Source organism: Cervus canadensis, chromosome X (assembly GCF_019320065.1).
Source record: "Cervus canadensis isolate Bull #8, Minnesota chromosome X, ASM1932006v1, whole genome shotgun sequence".
In the NCBI taxonomy this organism is placed as follows: Eukaryota; Metazoa; Chordata; class Mammalia; order Artiodactyla; family Cervidae; genus Cervus; species Cervus canadensis.
In genome coordinates, this window is record NC_057419.1 from 75,426,518 (window position 1) to 75,449,973 (window position 23,456).

General features: G+C 36.5%; 1 protein-coding gene across 8 annotated transcripts in view; it reads left to right on the forward strand.

Annotated features, from left to right (window-relative positions):
* Positions 1-23,456, forward strand: part of RPS6KA6 (ribosomal protein S6 kinase A6) — a 249,824-nt gene that overhangs the window by 115,045 nt on the left and 111,323 nt on the right. For all 8 annotated transcript variants that reach the window (XM_043459430.1, XM_043459424.1, XM_043459425.1 and 5 more), the window contains 2 exons: positions 3,768-3,827; positions 23,082-23,198. In XM_043459430.1, the coding sequence (XP_043315365.1) occupies positions 3,768-3,827; positions 23,082-23,198 (177 nt within the window). The remainder of the gene's footprint in view (positions 1-3,767; positions 3,828-23,081; positions 23,199-23,456) is intronic.

Consider the following 23,456-nt stretch of genomic DNA (forward strand, 5'->3'; position numbering starts at 1 on the left):
TTGGATCTCCTTGCAGTCCAAGGGACTCTCAAGAGTCTTCTCCAACAGCACAGTTCAAAAGCATCAATGTTTTGGCGCTCAGCTTTCTTCACAGTCCAACTCTCACATCCATACATGGCCACTGGAAAAACCATAGCCTTGACCAGACAGACCTTTGTTGGCAAAGTAATGTCTCTGCTTTTTAATATGCTGTCTAGGTTGGTCATAACTTTCCTTCCAAGGAGTAATCATCTTTTAATTTCATGGCTGCAGTCACCATCTGCCATGATTTTTGAGCCCCCAAAAATAATGTCTGACACTGTTTCCACTGTCTCCCCATCTATTTCCCATGAGGTGATGGGACTGGATGCCATCATCTTAGTTTTCTGAATGTTGAGCTTTAAGCTAACTTTTTACATTATGAGAAATGCTGGGATGGATGAAGCACAAGCTGGAATCACGATTGCCAGGAGAAATAATCAGTAACCTCAGATATGCAGATGACACCATCCTTATGGCAGAAAGTGAAGAAAAAGAACTAAAGAGCCTCTTGATGAAAATGAAAGAGGAGAGTGAAAAAGTTGGCTTAAAGCTCAACATTCAGAAAACTAAGATCATGGCATCTGGTCCCATCACTTCATCGCAAATAGCTGGGGAAACAGTGGCAGACTTTATTTTCATAGGTTCCCAAGTCACTGCAGATGGTGACGGCAGCCTTGAAATGAAAAGACACTTGCCCCTTGAAAAAAAAGTTATGAACAAAATAGACAGCATATTAAAAAAAAAAACAGAGACATTACTTTGCCAACAAAGGTTCATCTAGTCAAAGCTATAGTTTTTCCAGTGGTCATGTATGGATGTGAATGTTGGCGTATAAACAAAGCTGAATTAGTTTGCAATCCCACCAACAGTGTAAGATGGTTCCCTATTCTCCACACCCTCTCCAGGATTTATTGCTTGTAGATTTTTGGATAGCAGCCATTCTGACTGGTGTGTAATGGTACTTCATTGAGGTTTTGATTTGCATTTCTCTGATAATGAGTGATGTTGAACATCTTTTCATGTGTTTGTTAGCCATCTGTATGTCTTCTTTGGAGAAATATCTGTTTAGATCTTTGGCCCATTTTTTGATTGGGTCATTTATTTTTCTGGAATTGAGCATGCTCAGGGCTGGTTCACTGGGAAGACCCAGAGGGATGGGATGGAGAGGGAGGTGGGAGGGGGGATTGGGATGGGGAACACATGTAAATCCATGGCTGATTCATGTCATGGCATGTAGTGGCAAAAACCAGTACAATATTGTAAAGTAATTAACCTCCAACTAATAAAAATAAATGGAAAAAAAAAAGAAAGCTGAGTACTGAAGAAATGATCCTTTTGAACTGTGGTGTTGGAGAGGATTTTTGAGAGTCTCTTGGACTGCAAGGAGATCCAGTCTGTCCATCCTAAAGGAAATCAGTCCTGAATATTCATTGGAAGGACTCATGGTGAAGCTGAAACACCAATACTTTTGCCACCTGATGCGAAGAACTCATTTTAGAAGACCCTGATGCTAGGAAAGGTTGAAGGTGGAAAAGGGGACGACAGAGGTTGAGACGGTGGTTGGCATCACGGACTTGATGGACTTGAGTTTGATTAAGCTTCAGGAGTTGGTCATGGATAGGGAGGCCTGGCGTCCTGCAGTCCTTGGGGGCTGCAAAGAGTTGGACATGACTGAGATACTAAACTGAACTGAACTGAACTCACACATTATAATATTTTTGTTCTAAAGTTTTTTTTTACGTTTGATTATTTTGTAGTTTCTTTTTCTCTGCCTATAACTTTTAACCTTCCCATTCAGGTGTGTTTATTTTTACCCCAAAGAACATAATTATAATTGCTACTTAAAGTGCTTGTCAGATATTTCCACATTGGTGTTATCCTGGAATTGACACCTGTTACTTTTGATCATTTCAGCATTTGGTGTGGTTAGATTCAGACTCCCAAATTCTATCTCACCCTCTCTGGCCAATGGTTCCTGTGTTAAATATGTTTTCAGAGTGGGTCAGCAAGTTGGCATGTGCCATGCAGTGCTCAGTGGTTTAGTCTGAGGCTTGAGGAGTTCAGTTTTCAAAGCCTTTGTTAGACTTCTCTGATTTTTTTCCACGTACATGCAGTTTGTTGTTGAGTCCAGGACTTGTGTCTGTTCATACACAGTATTAAGGAATTTCCTTTTCCCATTCTATCATCTCTGTGATTTCTTTTATGGATTCTCCAATTGGCAAGGACCTTTTTTTCTTGTTCCTCTGACCAGAAATTTGAGTTTATCTCAGTCTTAGCCTTTCATGCTGTTACGTAGCTTTGCACTGTTGGGGTGAAATGAAGGAGAGCGTGAAGAAAAACAACAGGTATTACCCCCTATAATGTTCTTATAGGAACCTCTTTTTCTGGTTCCTCTGATCAGAGACAGAGGTTTTCTCATGAATGATGCTTGCCTTGGAACAAGAATGATAATCAAAAAAGAACAACAAAAGTGGGGAAATAAAGTTGACATTTTCTTTATGCTCACCAGCTGAAAAGTATGTCTTTTTCTTGTCCTCTTGAAATTTTCTTCATGTAGTTCCATGACTCAGTCTATCCTTGAGTCATAATCAAGAGATAAAGGTAGAAAATAAACCCAAGAAACTCACTGGAGTACTAGTTATTATTCAAATTTTGATTTCCCCCTCTAATCTGCTTGCTCTTATTTAGTTTTTGAAGGCCTCAGGTAGTTGCTTTTTATGTTTTGTCCAGAGTTTTTAGTTAATAATCAGAGGAGAGATAGTCTTATTCCATCTTGGCTGTCACCAGAAGCTCTATTTAGTTTAGTTTACTTTCTTCTCTTTATAATTAAAAAAAAAAAGCCAACAAACTGAGGACTCTTATAAATAGACAATGGTAAATTTTAATTTTTAGGCCATCTTGCTGTTGCTTAATTTTCCAATATCTTATTTAAGAGATTGGTGGTTGACAGACTTTTTCTGTAAAGGGCCAAATAGTACATATTTTAGGCTTCACAGGCATAGGTTCTCTGTGAACTGTTCAATACTTCTGTTGAAGTGAGAAAGCAGCCATAGGTAATATGGAAACAAATGGATGTCTCTGTGTTCCAGTAAACTGTTATTTATAAAAACAGTGGGCCAGTTTGGACCATGGACTACAGCTTGCAGACCCTTAATCTAAGTTCTCCACGCTTACTCCTTTCTGAGGTATTGCTTGAAGAGTATTATTACTCACTGAGCTTTGTATGTTGAAATAATTTTGTTTCCATGGCCATTTATATTTTTCTCCTATACTTTATTATTTCTTCTGTAGAGTAATTCAATATTTAGTTGAACTGATTGAAAGGAAAGGAATTCATAACAGTGTAATTATATGATACCCTTCCCATCCTTATTTACTTAGACTATATCCTCACAATAAATTTCCTCTGAGGCATTTTTCCTGTCTTATAAATATTTGATTTGGGACAGTCCTAATGAAAGTATATAGGTCATATGTTTAGTATATATTCATTAATCATAACAAAGCTCTGAACAATATGAAATGAAATACACAGCTCTGAAATTCAAGGATTCTTAAAGATAACCCAGAAATCATATTAAAAATGTTCCTTTCCTAAGTACTTTCTATGTGTTCTTTGTCCTTTTGTGTTTCATTAAGTGTGGGTCTTGTTAAATTGTGAAGGGCAGCCTAAGGTTGTATTTTTTTCTTAGTTACTACTCTTGTTCTAGTACTCTTGAACTTCAGTTTTGAACAATATTTTTCAGGTGAATGGTCTTAAAATGGTTGATGAGCCAATGGAAGAGGGAGAAGCAGATTCTTGCCAAGTAAGTACTCACATTATTAAGCTACATTTTTCAAATATAAGGGCAAAGAATAGTATGAAAGGAGACAATCTTATGTCAATTAAAGAAATGTATTTAGGTAAGTCAATAAGCAAATCTAATTCTTAATAAAATAGCAGTACTTCAAAGTATAGGACAGATTTTTTTGGTAGAAATTCTTATCCATAAATTTTATTAAACAACTTTATTGGAGCATAATTTACATGCCACGAAATTTACCCATTTTAAGTTTAGCAGATGAAATATTTATTGCCAATATCTGAGTAACTGGATTAAAATTCAGAGTCCTCTGAATTAAATAAGACTGTCTAACTATAGGGTAGAAAGGAGATCTAACATGAAAATATTTAACTAAAAGGATAACCTGAGTTCAGTTGAAATCTAGTACCTGGTTTTCAAAAAGAATTGCATGTAAATTATTTCAGAAATTTCTAACTATTTTAAAAGACTGCTTAACTATTTAACATTAGGCCATTCTATGCAAGGACTGTAATCCTAGTCTCTCATTTTACAAGATCTCATTACATAGAAGAGTGTTCTTAAGATTTTAGGGAAGGTCTGACTTAAGTAGGCTTCCCTGGTGGCTCAGACAGTAAAAATTTTGCCTGCATGCAGGAGACCTGGGTTCAATCCCTGGGTCAGGAAGATCCCCTGGAGAAGGGAATGGCTACCCACTCCAGTATTCTTGCCTAGAGAATCCCAGGGACAGAGGAGCCTAGAGGGCTACAGTCCATGGAGTCACATTTGAGTTGGATATGACTGAGCAACTAACACTTCCATTTACACTTTTTGACTAGATATCCCCATGGATGTTGATATTTTGATTGTCATTTCTGTGCTTTATGTCATAGAATTGTAGTTTTTTTAAACCTGGAAGGAGACTCAGACATTGTATTCTATAATACCTTCATTGTATAGATAAGTCTACTGAGACCTGTAGAAGTTACTGTGATTTATATCAGGCCATAAGACTAACAGGTAGCAGAATCAAGACTTAATGACCCAGTGTGCCTCATATTAGGTCAATTGTGCATTGTGCAGATGCAAAGAAGTGGAAAATAAGGAAAACAGTGTTCTTTTTTTTTTTTTTAGTTGTGGATAAAATCATCTTTCATGTCTTTTATCCCTCTGAAACTGGTTAAAGTGAATTTTTCTCAGATAGAAACCAGCAGAGAGATTTAAACTGGGTTTGTCCAACACTCTCTTTTGAAATGTTCTATGTAAAAATCAACTTTCTCTGCAGATACTGATGATGTAACAATAATATCAGTTCTGATTAACAAGGTGGGAGGTAAAATGTTATCATTTTAGCTTTTGTAATTTACATAATAACTTATGTTAATTTTGAGTACAATTAAATGTAAACTTATATCAAAATCATCTAAAGCTGTATCTACAGATCATATGGGCTAAGGCATAGTAATATTTATGTTGCTAGTTTATAAAAGAGTGTAAGGAAATACAAAGGTAATGGGGACGGGTGTATTTTAGTATTAATAAATTAGCAGGAAAATGCCATGCCCCACACCACAGGAGGAGAATGTTTGTATGTGTGTGTATGTATGTATGCATGTGCACATGTGTAGCCAATGTAAACACATAGACATATACACAGGGTTATAGTTAAATACTAATTTTAATTAAAACTGATGGTACAAATGAACTTACTTATAAAACAGAAATAGAGTCATAGATGTAGAAAACAAACTTATGGTTTCCAAAGGGGAAAGAGTGGGGAGGGATAAATTGGGAGATTGGGTTTGACATATCCACACTCATATATATAAGGTAGATAACTAACAAGAACCTACTAGAGAACTCTACTCAGTACTCTGTAATGACCTATGTGGGAACGGAATCTAAAAAAGAGTGGATATATGTACATGTATAGCTGATTTACTTTGCTGTAGAGCAGAAACTAACACAACACTGTAAGTCAACTGTACTCTAATAAAATTATTTTTAAAACATGAGGCAAGACATATAGTTTTAATGGAAAGACAGTAAAAATATAGTGTTGGATTCTAATGCCATTTATATTAGGCAATCAACTTCAATGGCTAGAAAGGGGAATCTAAAATTTTGGTGAATAAAGCACCTAGAATCACTTTCAAGGATTTGATTTAATTTGTGGCCTAAGTTTCCTGGATTTAAAACATTATGTATTTTTTGCTGTGTGATGTTTAGATATTTGTTTTGTGACAAATGATATGGGTGATAAGAAACACTAACTATAAATATATCATCCCTCTTTTTAATGTTTTCATATATAGGAATGTTTTAGTGGGGGGTTTGTGGTTGCCTATTCCAATGTGATTCTGGCAGCTGTGTCTTTTTCTGATTGGCTTTAAAAAAAAAATGATGATGGGTTCATGTCAATGTATGGCAAAAACCACTACAATACTGTAAAGTAATTAGCCTCCAACTAATAAAAATAAATGAAAAAAAAATGAGTCAGACATGAAAAAAAAATGATGGTGGGTTATAGAGACTGCTCTATGATGTATAGATTCTTTAAACAGTATTCTTCAAATTTGAGCTTTATATATTATTGCCTATGTGGCGTGATGCTGTTTTGTATTTAGCTAATTTAGATAGCCAGTCTGCTCCATCTCATTTATGGTAGCTGTAGACTTTCATGGTTATTAGATTTCTTCAATTAAAACAAGCAAAATTAAATAAAATGCTTCCCATACTCTGTATATCTAGCATATGATTAGCAAAGCTGAATTATAGTTAATGTAGTTTTAATATATCTAGATTTGTTATGAAGAATTGTTCCATTTCTCAAGATAGCCTTTACATTTGGTAAGTATTCAGTAATAGGTCACTAGTAAAAGATATCTGATATCATATGTCACCACCTAGTCCCATACTTCTCCAAACATGATCCAGGTTAGAAAAAATATGTTAGGATTCTTCTTTAGAAGATGACTAACATGAGTTAATTTTTTATGTTGTCAAAATAGGCATGGTCATATTTGGTAGCTTTGAACCATTATATTCATTTTTAAAAAAATCATTTATTTTAACTGGAGGATAATTACTTTACAATATTGTGATGGTTTTTGCCAAACATCAACATGAATTGGTCATAGGTATACATGTGTCACCCTATCCTCCCACATCCCTCCCACCCTATCCCTCTAGGTTGTCCCAGAGCACGGGCTTTGGGTACCTTGGTTCATGTATCAAACTCGCACTGGTCGTCTATTTTACATATGGTAATGTATATGTTTCAATGCTATTCTCTCAAATCATCCCACCCTCTCCTTTTCCCACTGAGTCCAAAAGTCTGTTCTTTGCACCTGTGTCTCCTTTGTTGCCCTGTGCATAGGATCGTCGGTAGCATCCTTCTAGATTCTATATATATGCATTAATATACAGTATTTTCTTTCTCTTTCTGACTTACTTCACTCTGTATAATAGGCTCTAGGTTCATCCACCTAATTAGAACTCACTTAAGTGTATTCTTTTTTGTAGCTGAGTAATATTCCATTGTGTATATGTATCACAACTTCCTTATCCATTCATTGGCTGATGGACATCTTGGTTGCTTCCGTGTCCTAGCTATTGTAAATAGTGCTGCAATGAACACTGGAGTACATGTGTCTCTTTCAGTGATGGTTTCCTTGGAGTGTATGCCCATCAGTGGGATTGATGGGTTGTATGGCAATTCTATCCCCAGTTTTTTAAGGAATATCGACACTGTTCTCCATAGTAACTGTACCAGTTTGCATTCCTAACAGCAGTTTTAGAGGGTTCCCTTTTCTCCACACCCTCTCCCGCATTTATTGTTTGTAGAACTTTTGATGATGGCCATTCACTAGTGTAAGATGATACCTCATTGTGGTTTTGATTTGCATTTCTCTTAAAGTTTGTATGGAATGCTTATTATTCCCTCAAATAAAATACATATTTTTAACACTACCAGTATTTTAGTAATTTCCAAAGGTGATGATTAGACATTTGTTGATTTTATTAGCACAAAGTCAGCAATATTTTTAGTCTCTGAATCTTTTTTAACTTTTTATTTTATATTAGAATATAGCAGATTAACAATGTTTTGATAGTTTTAGCTGTACAGTGTAGTGAATCAGTTACATATATATATAGATATACATATAGATGTTTCAGTTTAGTTCAGTCGCTCAGTCATGTCCTACTCTTTGCGACCCCATGGACTACAGCACACCAGGCCCCCCTGTCTATCACCAACTCCCGGAATTTACTCAAACCCATGTCCATTGAGTCGGGGATGCCATCCAACCATCTCATCTTCTGCTGTCCCCTTCTCCTCCCACCTTCAATCTTTCCCAGCATCACGGTCTTTTCAAATGAGTTGGTTCTTCGCATCAGGTGGCCAAAATATTGGAGTTTCAGCTTCAGCATCAGTCCTTCCAATGAATATTCAGGACTGATATCCTTTAGGATGGACTGGTTGGATCTCCTTGCAGTCCACGGAACTCTCAAGAGTCTTCTCCAACACTACAGTTCAAAAGCATCAATTCTTCAGCACTAAGCTTTCTTTATAGTCCAACTCTCACATCCATACATGACTACTGGAAAAACCATAGCTTTGACTACATGGACCTTTGTTGGTAAAGTAATGTCTCTGCTTTTTAATATGATGTCTAGGTTGGTCATAACTTTTCTTTCAAGGAGAAAGCGTCTTTTGATTTCATAGCTGCAGTCACCATCTGCAGTGATTTTGGAGCCCCTAGAAATCCAGTCTGTCACTGTCTCCACTGTTTACCCATCTATTTGCCGTGAAGAGATGGGACCAGATGCCATGATCTTAGTTTTCTGAACGTTGAGTTTGAAGCCAACTTTTTCACTCTTCTCTTTCACTTTCATCAAGAGGCTTTTTTTTTAATTTTTTTTAAATTTTATTTTATTTATTTTTTTAAGAGACTTTTTAGTTCTTCTTCACTTTTTTTGCCAGAAGGGTGGTGTCATCTGCATCTGAGGGTATTGATATTTCTCCCAGGAATCTTGATTCCAGCTTGTGCTTCATCCAGCCCAACATTTCTCATGATGTACTCTGTATATAAGTTAAATAAGAAGGATGGCAATATATAGCCATGTCGTACTTGTTTCTCGATTTGGAACCAGTCTGTTGGTTCCATGTCCAGTTCTAACTGTTGCATACAGATTTCTCAAGAGGCAGGTCAGGTGGTCTGTTATTCCCATCCCTTGAAGAATTTTCCACATTTTGTTGGGATCCTCACAGTGCAAGGCTTTGGCATAGTCAATAAAGCAGAAGTAGATGTTTTTCTGGAACTCTCTTGCTTTTTCGATGATCCATCACATGTTGGCAATTTGATCTCTGGTTCCTCTGCCTTTTCTAAATGCAGCTTAAACATCTGGAAGTTCACGGTTCAACGTACTGTTGAAGCCTGGCTTGGAGAATTTTGAGCATTACTTTGCTAGCGTGTGAGATCAGTGCAATTGTGCAGTGGTTTGAGCATTCTTTGGCATTGCCTTTCTTTGGGATTGGAATGAAAACTGACCTTTTCCAGTCCTGTGGCTAGTGCTCAGTTTTCCAAATTTGCTGGTATATCGAGTGCCGCAGTTTTGGTGCATCATCTTTTAAGACTTGAAATAGCTCAACTGGAATTCTGTCACAACCATTAGCTTTGTTCGTAGTGATGCTTCCTAAGGCCTGCTTGACTTTGCCTTCCAGGATGTCTGACTCTAGTTGAGTGATCACCCCATTGTGATTATCTGGGTCATGAATATCTTTTTAGTATAGTTCTTCTGTGTATTCTTGCCACCTGTTCTTAATATCTTCTGCTTTTGTTAGGTCCATACCATTTCTGTCCTTTTTGTGCCCATCTTTGCATGAAATGTTCCCTTGGGATCTCTGATTTTCTTGAAGAGATCTTTAGTCTTTCCCATTCTATTGTTTTCTTCTATTTCTTTGTGTTGATCACTGGGGAAAGCTTTCATATCTCTCCTTGCTATTCTTTGGAACTCTGCATTCAAATGCCTATATCTTTCCTTTTCTCCTTTGCCTTTAGCTTCTCTTCTTTTAACAGGTATTTGTATATGTGTATCTCTATATCCATATGTATATCTATATATCTATATACATACACACATATATGTCTATTCTTTTCTCATTTAGGTTGTTAACATAATACTGAGAAGAGTTCCCTGTGCTATACAGTAGGTCCTTGTTGGTTATCTACTTTAAGTATGGCAGTGTGTTTATCTCAGTCCCAAACTCCCAAACTGTCCCTTTCCCCCACCTTTTCCCTGGTGACTCAGCTGGTAAAGAACCTTCCTGCCAGTGCAGGAGGAGATGTAAGAGACATGGATTCAATCCCTGTGTTGGGAAGATCTCCTGGAGAATGGAATGGAAACCACTCCATTATTCTTACCTGGGAAATCCTGTGGACAGAGGAGCCTTTCTGTCCAGGTAACCATAAATTCCTTCTCTAAGTCTGTGAGTCTATAAATTCATTTGTGTCATTTCTTTTTAGATTCTGCTCATAAGCAATATCATCTGATATTTCTCTTTCTCTGTTTGACTTACTTCACTCAGTATGAAAAGTTCTAGGTCCATCCATGTTGCTGCAAATGGCATTATTTCATTCTTTAATCCATTCTTCTGTTAATGGGCCTTTAGGTTGCTTCCATGTCTTGGTTATTGTAGACAGTACTGCAATGAACGTTGGCATGCACGTATCCTTTTGGGTCATGTTTTAGTCTGGATATATGGTCAGCAGTGGGATTTCAGGGTCATATGGTACTCAATTTTTAGTTTTGGAAGGAACCTCCATACTATTCTCCATAATGGCCGTACTAATTTACATTCCCACCAACAGTGTATGAGGATTCCCTTCTCTCCACACCCTTTGCAACATTTACTCTTTGTAGATTTTTTGTTGATTGCCCTTCTGGCTGGTGTGAGTTGGTACTCATTGTGGTTTTGATTTGCCTTTCTTTAATAAATAGCAATGTTGAACATCTTTTCATATGCCTCTTGATCATCTGTGTGTCTTCTTTGGAAAAAACATCTATTTAGGTATTATGCCCATTTTTTGTTTGTGTTGTTTGTTTCCATGAGGCTAAGCTCCATGAGCTGTTCATAAGTTTTGGAGACAAATCTGGTATCAGTCATGTCATTTGCAAATATTTTCTCCCAATCTGTGGGTTGTCTTTTTGTTTTGTTTATGGTTTCCTTTTCTGTTTAAAAGCTTTTGAATTTAATTAGGCCCCATTTGTTTATTTTTGTTTTTACTTTCATTGCTCTGGGGATGGATTGAAAAATATATTGCTTCAATTTATGTCAGAGTGTCCTGCTTATGTTTTATCCATTTTGAGCTTATTTTTGTGTATGGTGTTAAAGAAAGTTCTAATTTCATTTTTTGCATATAGCTTTCCAGCTTACCCAGCATCATTTGTTGATGAACCTGTCTTTCCTCCATTGTATAATCTTGGCTCCTTCCTTTTATCATAGATTAATTGATTGTAGGTGTGTGGGTTTATCTCTGGCATTTCAATCTGACTCTGTTGAGTTATATGTCTGTTTTTGTTCTAGTGCCATATTGTGTTGGTGACTATAGCTTTATAGTATAGTCTGAAGCCAGGGAGCCTGATTCCTCAAGGTCCTCCCACCACCACTCAGGATTCCTTTGGCTATTCAAGGTCTTTTGTGTCTCCATATAAATTTTAAGATTTTTTTTTGTTCTAGTTCTGTGAAAAATGCCATTGGTAATTTCTTAGGGATTGCATTGAATCTGTAGATTGCCTTAGGAAGTATAGTCATTTTCACAGTATTGATTCTTCCAGTCCAAGAACATGGTTTATCTTTCCGTCTGTTTGTGTTATCTTCTATTTCTTCTATTAGCATCTTATAGTTTTAGAAGTACAGGTCTTTTGTCTCCTTAGGTAGGTTTATTCCTAGGTATTTTATTATTTTTGTTTCAATGCTAAATGGGTTTGTTTCCTTAATTTCTCTTTCTGATCTTTCATTGTTAATGTGTAGAAATGCCACAGATTTCTGTTGTAAACTGCAACTTTACCAATTTCATTGATGAGTTCTAACAGTTTTCTCACAGTGTCTTTAGGATTTTCTATATATAGTATCATGTCATCTGTACATAATGACTGTTATTACTTCTTTTCAATTTGGATTCCTTTTCTTTCTTTCTCTTCTCTGATTGCATTACCTAGTACTTCCAAAACTATGTTGAGTAAAAGTGCTGAAAGTGGACATCCTTGTGTTGTTATGATCTTTGAGAAAATGCTTTCAGCTTTTCATCATTGAGTATGATGTTAGTTGTAGGTTCAGTTGTATAATGTTAGTTGTAGGTTTGTTGTAGATGGCCTTTAGTATGTTGAGATATATTCCCTCTTTGCCCACTTTCTTGAGAGTTTTTATCATAAGCGGGTTTTCAATTTTGTCAAAAGTATTTATCCTTTTCTTCCAGGTTGTCTAGTTTATCAGCATACAGTTATTTGTAGTAGTCTCTTATGATCCTTTGTAATTCTGTGGTGTCAGTTGTAACTTCTCTTTTTTCATTTCTAATTTTATTGATTTGAATCCTCCCCCTTTTTTTCTTGATGATCCTGGTAAGGGACTAACAATTTTGTTTATCTTTTCATAGAACCAGCTCTTAGTTTCATTGATCTTTCCTATTGTTTTCATTGTCTCTGTTTCATTTATTTCTGTTCTAAACTTATGAGTTCTTTCCTTCTACTGACAGGTTTTGTTTGTTCTTTCTCTACTTGCTTTAGTTGTAAGGTTAGGTTATTAATTTGAGATTTTTCTTGTTTCTTGAGGTGAGCTCTTAGTCATATAAATTTCCCTCTCAGAAATGCTTTTATTGCATCTTACAGGTTTCGGATTGTTGTGGTTTCATTTTCATTTGTCTCTTGGTGTTTTTTGATTTCCTCTTTGATTTCTTTGGTGATCCATTGATTATTTAGTAGCATATTGTTTAGCCTTCAGGTGTTTGTGATTTTTTACAGGTTTTTTCTTATAGTTTATTTTTAATCTGATAGTGTTTTGGTCAGAAAATATGCTTGATATTCTTGCAGTTTTCTTAAAGTTACCAAGGCTCACTTTGTGGCCCAGCATGTAGTCAGTCTTGGAGAATGTTCCCTGTGTACTTGAGAAGAATGTGTATTCTGCTGCTTCTAGATTGAATGTTCTCTAAGTATCAGTTAAGTCTATCTAGTCTTATGTGTCATTTAAGGCCTGCATTTCCTTAGTTATTTTCTGTCTGGATCATTTGCCCATTGATAAAAGTGGTGTGTTAAAGTCCCTTACTATCATTGTATTGCTGTCAGTTTCTCTCTTTATGACTGTTAGTATTTGCTGTATACATTGAGGTACTCCTATGTTGAGTGCATATATTTTTTCAACTCGTATATCTTCTTCTCGGATTGATCCATTGATCATTATGTAATGTCCTTCTTTGTCTTTTATAATAGTCATTTTAAAGTATATTTTGTCTGCTATGAGTATTGCTACTCCAGCTTTCTTTTGATTTCCATTTGCATGGAATACCTTCTTCTGTCCCCTCACTTTCAGTCTGTATGTGTCCCTAGAGCTGAGGTAGGTCTGTCTCATGTAGACAGCATATATACAGGTCTTGTTTTTGTATTGATTCAGCTGGTCTCTGTCTTTTGGTTGGAGCATTTAATCTATTTACTTTTAAGGTAATTACTAGTATGTATCTTCTTGCTGTGATTTTCTTAACTGTTTTGGGTTTGTTTTTGTGGTCTTTTTCATCTCCTCTTTTATTCTTTTCTCTTTTTGTTTGATGGCCATTTTTGTGTTGTGCTTGGGTTGCCTTTTCTTTTATATGTGTGTATCTATTGTAGTTTTGGGGTTTGCTGTTGCCATGAGGTTTTGATATAGCAGTCTATATCTGTACAAGGTTTTTTAAGGTGCTGGTCTCTTCTCCACCAAGAGGAGTTCCTTTAGTATTTGTTAAAAAACTGGTCTGGTAGTACTGAATTCTCTTAGCTTTTGCTCTTTGAAAAGTTTTTTATTTCTCCATCAAATCTGAATGATAGCCTTGCTGGGTACAGTATTCTTGGTTGTAGATTCTTCCATTTCATCACTTTAAATGTATCTTGCCACTCCTTTCTGGTCTGTAGAATTTCTATTGAGAAATCAGCTCATAACCATATTGGTGTTCCCTTGTATGTTATTTTTTGTTTCTCCCTTGTTGCTTTTAATATTTTTTCTTTGTCTTTAATTTTTGTCAATTTGATTATTGTATATCTTGTCATGTTCCTCCTTGGATTTATCCTACTTGGAACTCTGTACTTCTTGGACTTAGGTGATTGCTTCTTTCTCATGTTAGGCATGTTTTCAGCTATTATCTCTTCAGACATTTTCTCAGGTCCTTCTCCCTCCCTTCTCCTTGGACCCTTATAATGTGAATGTTGTTGTGTGTAATGTTGTCCCAGAGGTGTCTTAGACTGTCTTAATTTATTTTCATTCTTTTTTCTTTATTCTGTTTCATGGCAATAATTTCTACCATTCTGTCTTCCAGGTTACTTATCTGTTCTTCTGACTTAGTTATTCTGTTATTGATTCCATCTAGAGTATTTTTCATTTCAATTATTGTATTGATCATCTCTGTTTGTTTATTCTTTAGTTCTTCTGGGTCTTTGAGCATTTTTAACATCTTCCCAATCCTTGCCTCCTTTCTTTGAGATCCAGGATCATCTTCTCTATCATTTTTATGAATTCTTTTTCCAGAATGTTGCCTATCTTCACTTCACTTGGTTGATTTCTGGGTTTTTATTGTGTTCTTTCATCTGGGACATAATCTATTGCTGTTTCATTTTGTTTAACTCACTTCAGTTGTGACTTTTGCTCCACAGAGTGCAGGACTGTAGTTCTTCTGCTTCTGGTGTCTGTTTTCTCATCAGTTCAATTCAGTTCAGTTGCTCAGTCATGTCCAACTCTTTGCGTCCCCATGAATCACAGCACGCCAGTCCTCCCTGTCTATCACCAACTCTCGGAGTTTACTCAAACTCATGCCCATCGAGTCGGTGATATCATCCAGCCATCTCATCCTCTGTCATCTCCTTCTCCTCCTGCCCCCAGTCCCTCCCAGCATCAGGGTCTTTTCCAATGAGTCAACTCTTCGCATGAGGTGGCCAAAGTACTGGAGTTTCAACCTCAGCATCAGTCCCTCCAATGAACACCCAGGACTGATCTCCTTTAGGATGGACTGTTTGGATCTCTTTGCAGTCCAAGGGACTCTCAAGAGTCTTCTCCAACACCACAGTTCAAAGGCATCAATTTTTTGGCACTCAGCTTTCTTCACAGTCCAACTCTCACATCCATACATGACCACTGGAAAAACCATAGCCCTGGCCAGATGGACCTTTGTTGGCAAAGTAATGTCTCTGCTTTTTAATATGCTATCTAGGTTGGTCGTAACTTTCCTTCCAAGGAGTAAGTGTCTTTTAATTTCATGGCTGCAGGCACCATCTGCAGTGATTTTGGAGCCCCCCAAAATAAAGTCTGACACTGTTTCCACTGTCTCCCCATCTATTTCTCATAGGTGAGGCTATATAAAAGGCTTGTGGAAGCTTCCTAATAGGAGGGACTGGTGGTGGGTAGAGCTGGATTTTGTTTCCCTATTGGGTAAGGCTATGCTCAGTAGAACTTTAATCTGCTCATATGCTGATGACTGGAGCTTTGTTCCCTTCATGTTGGTTATTTGGCCTGACACTGCCCAGTACTGGAGCCTGCAAGTTGTTTGATGGAGCTAATGTTGCCCTTCAGGAGGGCTCATGCTAATGAATCCTTCCCAAAACTGTTGCTATTATCATCTTTGTCCTTGCAGTGAGCCACAGCCACCCCTCACCTCTGCAGGAGACCCTCTAATACTAGCAGATCGGTTTGACCTGGTCCCTTATGGGGTTATTACCTTTTCCCCCTTGGTCTTGGTACATATAAGACTTTGTGTGTGCCCTCTAAGAGTGGAATTTCTGTTTTCCCCTGTGCTGCTGAATTCCTGTAGTCAAATCCCAGTGGCCTTCAAAGTTACATGCCGGGGATTCCTCTTCTCATTGTTGAACCCAGGTTGGGAAGCCTGACACAGGGCTCAGAACCTTTACTCTAGTGGGAGAACTTCTGTGGTGTAATTGTTTTCCAGTTTGTGGGTCACGCATTTGATGGGTATGGGATTTGATTCTGTTGTGATTGTATCTCTCCTTCCATTTTGCTGTGGTTTCTCCTTTGTTTTGGGGTATCTTTTTTGGTAGGTTCCAACGTTTTTGTATTGATGGTTGCTCAGCAGTTGTGATTCCAGTGCTCTCACAGGAAGGGTGAGAGTAATCCTTCTACTCTGCCATCTTGAGCTAATCCCCCTTTTTCAAAAGACTTTAAATTTATTTACATTTTTATTACAGGTATGTAAAGTTACATTTAACTGAAAATGTATATTCAAAAGGACAAAACTGATTCCTGATATTTTTAAGGCCTAAGTTTCTAGTTTTAGAAACCATTATTGACATGTTTCTCACATAAGAATCCTTTAAATACTCTCTCAGAAGTGTATTTTAATTAAACTTATATGTAGCCGTAAGTGGGGAATATGTTAAGTTGAAGTGCCTTCTTCCTATATGGTTTGTTTTTCCTTCCTCTGTTTATCTTTCCATTTAGCTTTGTTGTGCTTCCTCCTAATAAAATCAGTTGTCAAAAAATTCCTAAGAGTGAGTCATCTTCAAAAAAATTTTTGAAGCAGTAGTGTATTTGGTAGTTTGCTTTATACTTTATCAGTATGTTTTTCCAGTGTTCATTGTTGGCTCCCTAAATTGAAAAACATGATCACAAATTTTAGATGTCAGAGCATATTATTTTGGTTGCAGTTGAAACTTTATAGTTTTTCTGTTTATCAATAATTACTATGATGTTCCAAAAAAATTTTCTAACTCATAATTATCCTTGCCTAAAATTTGTCATTTGATGTTGGAAAGAATAGTAGTCCCTATTTCAAAGTTATTAAATTTTAATTTTACATTACCAACTTTTTTATGCAGATTAAATAAAATTAGGTACTGTGTATTAGTTTTCTAGGGCTGTCATAACTAAGTGCCACATACTAGGTGATTTAAACAGCAAATTTGTTTTCTTTCAATTCTGGAGACTGTAAGTTCAAGATATTGGCAGAGGTGGTTTCTTCTGAGGCCTCTCTGCTTGACTTGTAGATGGCTGTCTTGACTTGTAGATCCCTGTGCCTTCATGTGCTTTTTTCTGTGTGTCTGTGCCCTGATTTCTTCCTCTTATAGAAACACCAGTCATATTGGACTAAGGCCCACCCTATTGACCTTTAAAGACCCTATCTCCAAATACAGTTATATTCTGAGGTACTGTGGGACTTCAGCATATGTATTTGAGGGGGCATGTTTCAGTCCATTATATATTATATACCTTTTTGTCTTGTTAAGGAAAATGTTATTTCTGACAGCATTTGCTTTCCTGAAGTCCTCAAGTCCCAGTATATAGCTTAGTGACTAATGCATAGCATGTGCTTTATGAGTGTTCTTGATTTTTTTGAGTGAGTAAATAAAGAAAAGCGAGTATTTTGAGAAGCTAAGTATCATGAGAAGATAAGATAATAATAATACAACATTATTATACCAGGATAGGAACATTTTTTCAAAAATGAATAACTCTTAGGAAAAACAAATGGATCACTGATAAGTTCATTACTACTTTACTTTGTGTTTAATTGCGGCCACTCTCAAGCTTTCAGAATGGTATAGAACCAGAAGAAAGGGAGGTGGAGGAAGGAAGGAGGATTGAAGGTGAGGTGGGGGGAGAACATTTAAATAGTAAGCATTAATATATGTAACCTTGGGGAAGCTGAGAAGTGTTGGGCAATAGACAATAATAGGGCAGGGAGCAGATGAAATAAGAAAGACCAGAATTGGAAATGATGACACCGGAAGGTACCAGATAATTTGACAGAGCAAAAGAGCTGCTGCTGCTGCTGCTGCTGCTAAGTCACTTCAGTCGTGTCTGATTCTGTGTGACCCCATAGATGGCAGCCCACCAGGCTCCCCCGTCCCTGGGTTTCTCCAGGCAAGAACACTGGAGTGGGTTGCCATTTCCTTCTCCAATGCATGAAAGTGAAAAGTGAAAGTGAAGTCCCTCAGTCGTGTCCGACTCTTTGCGACCCCATGGACTGCAGCCTACCAGGCTCCTCCATCCATGGGATTTTCCAGGCAAGAGTACTGGAGTGGGGTGCCATTGCCTTCTCTGCAAAAGAGCTAGTTGCATACAAATACTGAAATAATTTTGTAATAATTAGCCAATTGTGTGTGTATATGTGTGTATATATTTGTGTGCACATGTTGTCTAACTATATATATCTTGGTGTTCAATTGCTCAGTCGTGTCCAGCTCTTTGCAACCCCATGGACTATAGCCTGCTGGGCTCCTCTGTCCATTGGATTCTCCAGGGAAGAATACTGGAGTGGTGGTCATTTCATCCTCCAGGGGAGTGCCTTAAAAAATGCATATGCCTGAGTTCCCTTTCTAGTTCTGATGAACCATAATCTCTGGGGGTGGGACCCGAATTTGTGTGTTGAATAAATATTCTAAAAGTAATTTTTTAAAACTAGAAAATTAGTAAATTACTGTCTGAAAGACAAACTAGCCATAATTTAGTAATGTAATACATATAGCTATTTGTCTGGGAACATATATCTATAAAAGGCAGATGGCCAGTCAGTAAGTTAATATCAGCAATTTTTAAAAGTACAGATTCTGGGATCATTATGCCCTTTATTTGTGTTGAGTATAGCACAGTATAATAAAAATATGAATCATGGGGAATTCCCTGGTGGTCCAGTGGTTAAGACTCCATGCTTCCAGTGCAGGGGACATGAGTTCAATGCCTGGTTGAAGAACTAAGATCCCACATGCCACATGACATGGCCAAAAAAAAAAAATACTGATCATGAATAATATGGAAAATTATTTATATTCCTCACACTCTTAAGGAAAAAATGCTTATATTATTAAATTTAGATATATTGTTATCACAAAGTCAGTTCTATTCAAATTTGACATAATTCCATTATTCTGAATGAATCTGCTATTTCCCCATTCCCTTTATGTATTTAAAAAAATAAATTATTCATACATATTTTTCTGTTTTTTAAAAGGTAATTAAATATAATTTTGAAGATTCTTGCTGATTTTACCTTTACAAATCTTTCTTCTTAAAAATAAGTTTTTTTTTTCCGTTCCCATTTTATGAAATTGGTTGGATTGTTTTGGGCTGTCCACTCCCACAAGGTCAAACAATTATTGTGCTAAGCATTAGGAATGCAGAGTTGAATGTGATATTACCTGGATACACGAAGCTCACTGTCTAGTGGGAAAGAAAAGGTAAGCTGTTAGGACTCAGTGTGACAGTATTATATGGTGGCTATCTATTGGGAAAAGTCTTTTCTAATCTAGAGCATTTTCATGTCAGAAATTTTATTGTGTAATACTGCTAAAAATTGAAGGACATATTGCATTTTTAAATGATGGGCGTATATGGATTTTAATTAGAAGAGGCATTAGACAGACATTTCCATTCAAAGATTTGCTTAGTTTTGGTGAAACGAAGTAGGACGGAATATAGCTGTTACTTAGCTCTGAACATTTTTTTAAAAAATGATGTTATGACCCATGTTTTAATGATGATTGTCAATGTGGCAGAAACTGAAGTGCCTTGTTAAACGTAAAAATGCTGTATTGTGTTCAATATAATATCACAGACTTGGAGAGGACCTTAAAGAACAATCTAATGTAATTTTTGTTATGTGGGAACACTGAGGTAGAGTGGCTTGTGATTTGGCCAAGGCTACTTAGCTTATGAATGACAGAGCTAGAAGCAAAACTTACTCTGTGACTTTTCCACCAGTGTTCTTTCCACTGGAGAAAACTCCCAATAAGTTATGTTTTTGTTACAGTCCATACTTTGAAGACTTTTACTGCATTCATAATATGTGGTATAAAATCAGCTAATTGTAGTATTAATGAGTATGCAATTTGATGTTGCTTTTGGTATACATATATTGCAAAGATGCATAAAGATATGCCATACTTTAATGTAATTCCAAAATGTCAGTTACAAAGCATATGTATTTGCATTAAAAAAGTCCTTCACATTTTTACGAAAAAGACCCCTTTTCAGAGAGGAAACTCACTCTCATAGCTACTTAAAAGAGTCTAGTGAAATACTCTTTTGCTCTATAAGAAACATCCAGGGACAAGCTGCTTGTATATTTTGGAAATTAATCCTTTGTCAATTGTTTCATTTGCTATTATATTCTCCCATTCTGAGGGTTGTGTTTTCACTTTGTTTACAGTTTCCTTTGCTGTGTAAAAGCTTTTAAGTTTAATTAGATCTCACTTATTTGTCTTTGTTTTTGTTTCCATTATTCTAGGAGGTGGGTCATAAGGGATCTTGCTATGATTTATGGCATACTGTGTTCTGCTTATGTTTTCTCATAAGAGTTTTGTAGTTTCTGGTCTTACATTTAGGTCTTTAATCCATTTCGAGTTAATATTTGTGTATGGTATTAGGAAGTATTCTAACTTAATTTTTTTGCATATAGTTGTCCAGTTCCTCCGGCACCACTTATTGAAGAAACTGTCTTTTTCCCATTGTATATTCTTGCCTCCTTTGTCAAAGATAAGGTGCCCATATGTGTGTGAGGTGATCTCTGGGCTTTCTGTCATGTTCCATTGGTCTGTACTTCTGGTTTTGTGCCAGTAACATATTGTCTTTATGACTGTAGCTTTGTCGTATAGTGTGAAATCAGTTTCCTCCAGTTCCATTCTTCTTTCTCAAAATTGCTTTGGCTATTTGGGGTCTTTTATGATTCCATACAAATGTGAATTTTTTTGTTCTAGTTCTGTGAAAAATGCCATTGGTAATCTAATAGAGATTGCATTTAATCTGTACATTGCTTTTGGTGGTATAGTCATTTTCACAATATTGATTCTTCCAACCTAGGAGTGTGGAATATCCATCCATCTATTGATATCATCTTTGATTTCTTTCCTTAGTGTCTTATAGTTTTCTGTAAATAGTTCTTCCATCTCCTTAGGTAGGTTTATTCCTAGGTATTTTATTCTTTTAGTTGCAATGGTAAATACCAGAAAAACAAACAACCCAATCAAAGTGGGCAAAAGACCTAACTAGACATTTCTCCAAAGAAGACATACAAATGGCTAATGAATACATGAAGAGAAGCTCAACATCACTCATTAGAGAAATGCAAATCAAAACTACAATGAGATATCACCTCACACCACACAGAATGGCCATAATAAAAAAAAAATCCACAAACAGCAAGTATTGGAGAGGATGTGGAGAAAAGGGAACCCTCTTATACTGCTGGTGGGAATGTAAATTGATATAGCAACTATGGAAGACAGTATGGAGATTCCTTAAAAACTAGGAATAAAACCATCATATGACCCAGCAATACCACTTCTAGGCATATACCCTGAAGAAACCAAAAATGAAAAAGACACATGTACCCCAGTGTTCATTGCAGCAGTATTTACAATAGCCAGGGCATGGAAGGAACCCAGAAGTCCATTGACAGAGGAATGGATAAGGAAGCTGTGGTACATATATACAATGGAATACTACTCAGCCATGAAAGGAATGCATTTGAGTCAGTTCTAATGAGGTAGATGGACCTAGTGCCTATTATACAGAGTGAAATAAGTCAGAAAGAGAAAAGCAAATACCATGTATTAACACATATATATGGAATTTAGAAAGATGGTACTGACGTATCTGTTCACAGAGCACCAGTGGAGATCCAGACCTAGAGAACAGACTTATGGACAAGGATCGGGGAGAAGAGGGAGAGGGTGAGGTGAATGGGGAGAGTAGCATGGATGCATATACACTAACATATGTAAATAGATAACCAATGGGAATTTGCAGTATGATTCAGGGGACTCAAACTGGGGCTCTGTAATAACCTAGAGGGATGGGAATGGGCGGGAAGTGGGAGGGAGTTCAAGAGGGAGGTGACATATGTACACCTATGATTAATTCATGGTGATGTATGACAGAAATCAAACCAATATTGTAAAGCAATCATCAATCGACTAAAACTAAATATTAAAAATAAAGGAACATCCAGGGGCATATTTTTCAGAACTGATACTTCATTTCTGACTGATTAATGAGTCCTAATACCTAAAGCTAAAATTACTCTGCTGGATTATATAACATGGTAGTTATTTTAGCTACCATGAAGCCTAACTTACTTGGAACCATACTCTTGTCCACTTTGGCCACATTCACCATTGGTTAATGAGTTAATTAAAAGGTGAATTGATTGAGAACATTTTTGCCATCAAGACCAGAATTAATACAATATGATGGAAAGCTACCACAACTTCTAGATATCGTGATTAACTAGTCATGTGAACTTAAACTCTGTGGGTCTCAGTTTTCTCCCCTATACAGTCAGAAGTTTGGATATTATATCCCAGCTCTTGTTATTTTGTGATACGTAATACATCTGAAAATTTGTTTGTTTTTTATCCTCACTACTGTGCTAGGGGCTAGAATTACAGTTCATCTGATTGTGGTCTTGATATAGAGTCCTATATCAAGGGGTAGAAACAGTTCCAGGGTGGCTTGCCTTCTGCCTGACCCAGTTGGTAGGAAATCTGGCATATAATTTATCAGTGTATGTAAAATTTCAATAAAAGTGGGCGTATGGCCTGGAAACATGTTTGGGCTTTGCAGATTTTGTTTATCCATGCCAGTTTCTTTTAAAATGATATGAATAGCTGGACATTTAAATATTTGTATATCACTGACTATTTAAAATGGTATAATGAAAGAACTCTTGAGGTTCACAGATTTTGTCATGTCACAATTTACAAGGTTTTTTACTTTCTCTGCATGTGCTTATGAAGGTCTTAAAAGGCAACTCTTTCAGTTGTTGATTTTTTTTTCTGTCTCTACTTAGTTGGAACAGAAGCTGAAGCACATATTTTGTATGCTTCTGTTTACATGAAATTATAGCGGTTGCGGTATTATCTGTGTGTTACAAAACCCAGGAAGTGGGGATGCTAGTAGCCCATTCAACTCTGTGCTAGATTGAAGGAGTTAGGCATTAAATTATTTCTGTTGTGATTTCTGGTTCTAAATGGAGCTAATCATAAGATGTTGTAACTATATTTGAGTATTGCTTGGATTTCTTTTTACAGGATGAAGGAGTTGTTAAAGAAATCCCTATTACTCATCATGTTAAGGAAGGATATGAGAAAGCAGATCCTGCACAATTTGAGTTGCTCAAAGTTCTTGGTCAGGGATCCTTTGGAAAGGTAACGAATGCTTTTTTCCCTCATTTGTTTTTCTTTTAAACATTTAGCAAAAATTTGAACACATAGGTAGAAATCTGGTAAATGTGCCATTTCTAAATTATCAAATGATACACACAAAGGAAGGTCTAATGTCACTCCTTTTCTGTCTTTTTTTAAATCCCATTTCTTTATACTTCTCTGTAATAATCAATGTTTCTAATCTCCTGGGATCACTGATTTCTCCAGGACAGTATATAACAGTATATAATAAATATAACT